This window comes from Arachis duranensis, chromosome 9 (assembly GCF_000817695.3).
Source record: "Arachis duranensis cultivar V14167 chromosome 9, aradu.V14167.gnm2.J7QH, whole genome shotgun sequence".
NCBI lineage: Eukaryota > Viridiplantae > Streptophyta > Magnoliopsida > Fabales > Fabaceae > Arachis > Arachis duranensis.
In genome coordinates, this window is record NC_029780.3 from 60,271,743 (window position 1) to 60,277,558 (window position 5,816).

The window sequence follows — 5,816 nt, forward strand, 5'->3', positions numbered from 1 at the left end:
AATAACGCTTTTACGATATATGAATAAAATAAATGTATATAATTATGTAAATATCATTGCATGGAGCATGTGTCATAATTTCCTAAATAATTTACACAATCATGTAAATATTACTCATTGAAGGTTTGAGCATCAACAATGGTTAAAAAGAAAAAAAAAATCGATTAACTGAACGGTGGTTTATTAAGAAGGGGAAAAAATAGGTGATAAACAATGCATGCTACCAAAAGGCAAAATCAAAATGAGAAATATAGAAGAAAAAAAAAATATTTTTGCAATGTTTGTGATTATAAATAGTAGTAGTATGCGGGCACAACATTCGTCTAACTTAATAAAAAAAAAAAAATTATAATAAGCACTAAAACTTGGTTGTGTTAGAGAATGGATGGAAGAAGTACCCATTGGAGCTTGATGTTATTAGCGTTGGTTTGCTATGTGTGGTGCATGGTGGTAGCCATTGTGGTGAATGGTCAAAGTGCCAACAACGTGAGAGCAACATATCATTTGTACAAACCTCATAAAATCGGTTGGGATTTGAAGACTGCTAAGGGCTACTGCTCCACTTGGGACGCTATGAAGCCCCTTGAATGGCGCCAGAAATACGGCTGGACCGCCTTCTGTGGACCTGCTGGCACCCATGGCAAACCTTCTTGCGGCAAATGTATCCATGTATGATCTCTTTATATTTATAACTTAGATGATTTCATGTGTAATTTTCTTTTCTTAACTCATGCCTAAAACCTATCATCACACTCCATAATACTAAGAAGATAATAAATTAAAATTATTTTATTTAACTTAACATCAATGATTCTATATATTAAATAAACATTTATAACTAAATATTTACTACATCTAATATTATTTAATTATTTGGGTAATAATTAAAAAATATTAAATAAAATAACTTTAAATTGTTTTTGATTAATTTTCAACTGTCTTTCGAATATTTTTTATGTCATTTATATGCTTTAATTTCTAAACACTTCATATCCGCCAAACCAACATTTTACTGATTAATTTATTTAAAAAATTTTAAAATAAATATTTAAAGAAAAGGTAAAGTAAAATTATAAATGCACGTTTACGGAAAGGAGGCTATTCGGATAAAGGCGCCTAAAACGTCTTTTTTTAAAGATATTTTCATGTTGTGTTTTAATTGGTTTCTGTATAATTTATTTAGTGTTCCTCATCACATATTATTAAATTTCTCAAAATATTTTCTTTCCAAAAACAATAAAAAATATTTAATTTGGACTAAAACAAAAAAGGTAATAGATTAACTATTAGATTTTTTTAAAAGATTATTTACATAAAAAAATATATCACATTCATCAATATATATATATATATATAACAAACTAAAACATCTTAAAATTTTTATAAATAAAAAAATAATTAATTTATATTCGTACAATATATAAAATAATTACTATATTATTATTATATTATAGATTAAGATTTACTAATTTAATATTAAAGTCACTATTTCATTAAATTTTTAATTTAAAGAAAAATCCTAGTTAATTTTGGTATAGAAATTTCGAATTTGAAAACATTGATAAAAATTATGTTAAATTTTGATTTATTTGATTCTCATTTAAATTAATCACTACATAAGTTAAAGTTCTGTTTTGAAGTTATATTCGAGCTTTAATATGATTTTTAAAGTTTCAATTTATTTAGTTTGATTTTTTAACTTAGGTATCCGTGACTCATATTAGGGTTTTAAGTGTTTAGTTGAAAAAAATAAGGTAAAAAATTTCAATTGTCACATCAAATAGTCGCTAGAATGTATAATGTAGCAGTCGTTAGTCCATCTCAGCATGTCGTTAACGATTTTGTGAGACAGTAACAAAAATAAGATTAGGAACCAATGTGAGTCATAACTATTAAGTTGGGAGACTAAATTGAGTAAATCGAAATTTTTGAAATTGGATTAAAACATAGTTGTTAGAACCGAATCAGTGATCGAATCGGTCAAACTACTAGTTCACTGGTTTATTGGTTCAACCGATAAATCACTGGTTGAACCGATAAAACTGGTCTCACATAAATATAAAATATAAAATAGTTAAAAACTTAAAATTAAAATTTGAAATACATATCTATACTAACATTTTATGAAGAATCAAGTCTCAACTTCTAAAAATAACTAATATAAAAAAACCATAAAATTTTAATACTACAATAGTATCTTATTTTGTCACAATAAAAAAATAATTAATTCACAAAGCCTATCATCTAACTATAATATCAGTAGATTTTAACACTAACATCAAAAGAAATAACCTTAATCACAATACTAGCAATAAAATAGATCAAGTAAATTAATAAATTTTTAGTGAAATTTATATTTATATTAATAATGGTATATAATTAAAATATAATTAATTTTAAAAATAAAAAAAAACAAAAATTAAATTAAATTAGATATTTATGTATACTATATAATTAGTATTTGTCAAAAATAGTACTTAGAAGTGCAATGGCTAAGTGGCAAGTAAAGGTTGTTTTTGCTCCAAGGTTCTTGGTTCGAGACCTTGTGGAGACATTTTAAAAAATTTTTCAAGCAGACCAGTTCGGTTAAATCGGTTTGTACCGGTTCTTACCGGTTCATATCTGTTTTATTCCTTAAACGGTCTAAGGAGTAAATCGAACCGGACCTAGTCCGGTTCACTAGTTTTTCGGTCGAACCAGCCGATCCAGTAATTAAGATCTAATAATGGTTTATAATAAAAGAAGCATTCTTTTGCAATAATGAACCTATAGTAGTAGTTAGGGGTGTTCATAGATTAGATCATATCTATATAAATCCACAGTATTTATCCGTATCTGATATGTAATTTGAGGATATGATTTGATCTGTAAGATGATCGGATTGGATCGAATCGGATCCACACTCTACTCAGATAGAAGTAAATATGTTTAAAAAAGTAAACAAAAAAATTATTGACTTTTTTTATAAAAATAAAATTTTTTAATATTTTTTATTTTATGGATATATTTGATATCTGATCCAAAAATAAAAAGTGCGAATATTGAATTTGATCTAATGAGTTTAGTGCGGATCGGATTGAAATTTCAGGCATATCCCATCTGTAAACACTCATAGCAATAATAACTAAAAAATTATAATTATATTTTTAACTAAGAAGAAGTGCAAAAAAAAAAAAGTACTAAATACAAGAACATTTAATCAAATATTGAAAGAAAATTTTACTTTAAAACAGTTGGACTTTTTTTGCTCATATATATATATATAATGTAATAATAATAATAATATGATAATTGTTTTATATATCACACAAATATAAATATTTTTTCTATGATCTTAAGAAAGGTTTTGTAAGTCCTTAACCTTGTTATCGATTTTTGTAGTGTTAGCCCTCATATTATCAATTTAATTCATATATAATTCGAATGATAAATTATTTGGTCACTAGCTTTCTTTTTTAATGTGACATACTTGTTTTTATTATTATTATTATTATTATTATTATTATTATTATTATTATTATTTTGTACATTAAAAAATAACAGGCCAAATTATTGCCATAACATAATAGACATGAGTGGTAGCTCACGCTCAAAACTCCTCCTACACGAGTCCTAGTCGTTGCGCTGCGGTCCGTTTCCCGGCTTCGCTTGCGCGATTTTTTTCACTTATTTGATTATTTCATCCATCCCCGACCCTAATGAATCGAGTATGTATGAAGGGGTCAGTCAGTCAAGCGGTTCGGGTTCTCGGTCGGTTCCCGTTCGCCTGCCCCCCCCTCATAGTCCATTAGTGGGTAGGGTGGTCAACTTAGAGGGCGCCCGCCTCCAAAAGCGGAGACCGAACAACCGCCAGGTTGTCGAAGACACGTCTGAAGAGGAGGCGGGAGTGCTAGGGTATTGTACTAAGGGTCTAAAAAGGGTCTTAACCTAGCTCCCGAGCCCTTCGCCCTTCAAGAAAGCTATAGCTATGAAAGAAAGCTTAGGCAAAAGCCACTCTCAGAGATCAGAGTAACAAAAGAGGAAAGCATATGACGTAAAAGACAAGCTTACCTCGATCTGTCATTACATATGATATATCGAGAGTTCAAGACCATAACGTAAATCATTTAGAGAATGCCGATGAGAAAGTAGATCTGGTTCCGAGATATGGAAAGCTGTGAATACAGTTAGTGAAGCTAGACCAGGAAGTGGGGTATCCCCGGAAAAGAGGTCGGCCTTAAGTTCTAGCTTAGATAGCTTAGACTGAGCTTTGCTTTCTTAAAAAGTTATTTTTTCGTTATTAGAGAGAAGCAGAAGCGGAGCACTCGTGGCACACTTACTATACCCATTCGAGAAGAAAGTATAGTTCCTATTCACCGCTACCCCTGAGTGAACAGTCTTTTCAACAAAAGAGACAACAGCTTCTCCCTCGGGCTCTCTCTCCTGAGCTTGAAATAGGGAGGCTGGGCTAGGTGTAAAAGGCTTATATATATATATTGATGAATGTGATATATTTTTTATGTAAATAATATTTTTAAAAAAATCTAATAGTTAATCTATTACTTTTTTTGTTTTAATCCAAATTAAATATTTTTTATTGTTTTTGGAAAGAAAATATTTTGAGGAATTTAATAATATGTGATGAGGAACACCGAATAAATTATATAGAAACCAATTAAAATATAATATAAAAACATACTTTAAAAAAAAATATTTTAGCCATCTTTATCTGAGTGGCCTCCTTATGCAAATTGGGTTAGAAAAAAACTGCATGCAAATTTTTTTTTTTTAATATTAGTATATGTATTTACTTTAAAGTTTATCAAATTCAGTTTTTTATTCTCATGATAAAGCAATTACAAAATGGTATTTGCATTAGGATAGAAGATATATAATTATTGTTTCTAAACAAATATTTTGGAACAAATATTTTATATGAATTTAATTATAGAATATTGATTAAAAATCCTAAGTCGTCATTCACATGTACGTACTAACTCTCTTATAACTTCTGAAAATATAAAAATAGATAAAAAAAATTAAAGTTTTTTATTTAGAAATTAAGATCCGAGGTCTATATATACTTTAGGATTTTGAATTATTTTTTCTTAAATATATCCATGAATTAAATAAAAAATATATTCAATTTAAAAATTACAAAATAAATGGAAATGTTTTATCTTTATCCAATTGTAACTTGTTTTATTTGTAATTTAGTCTTTATTATTATTTATAAAACTTTTCAATTAAGTCCCTATGAAAATATACCTAAAAGTATTCTGCTTCTTTTAATATTTTTTTATAAGTAAGAATTCAATTATAAACTTTTAAAAAGTATGAGAATTATTATTTACGAATTTGGCAAAATTATAATAACTTTCAAATTAATTAAACATAAAATTTAACATTATTCTTATCCAAGTAACGAACACGGCAACAGAAGCTTCAACAATAGTGAGAGTAGTGGACCTGTGCGGAAATGGAGGCCTTGACTTGGACGTGAATGTGTTCAAACAATTAGACACCAACGGAGTCGGACACCAAAAGGGTCATCTTAATGTTAACTATCACTTTGTCAATTGTGAAGATTAATAAAACAACATCATCTCACTAGAGAAGTAATTGTATGATTACGAAATATTTCAGTAAATTGTACTTTATTAATTTATAAAGTATATAACTTTATAAATAAATGAATTACAATTTATTTAAATGTTCCATAAAGATGCAATAACTTTTTCTTTTGTGGATAGGAACACAATACAATCATATTCTCATATTTATAAATAAATGTAGAGACGTGGTGCTGCTTGAAAGAAGCAACATAGATCTCTGTT

The 5,816-nt window shown here is 27.9% G+C and overlaps 1 protein-coding gene across 1 annotated transcript; it reads left to right on the forward strand.

Annotated features, from left to right (window-relative positions):
- Nucleotides 1–399: 399 nt before the first annotated feature.
- On the forward strand, nt 400–5,571 carry LOC107465453 (pathogenesis-related protein PR-4-like). The gene is made up of 3 exons (XM_016084432.3): nt 400–669; nt 1,725; nt 5,402–5,571. Exons 1-3 carry the CDS (start codon nt 412–414, stop codon nt 5,569–5,571), a joined length of 429 nt encoding a protein of 142 aa, XP_015939918.2. The 5' UTR covers nt 400–411.
- The last annotated feature ends 245 nt before the right edge of the window (nt 5,572–5,816 follow it).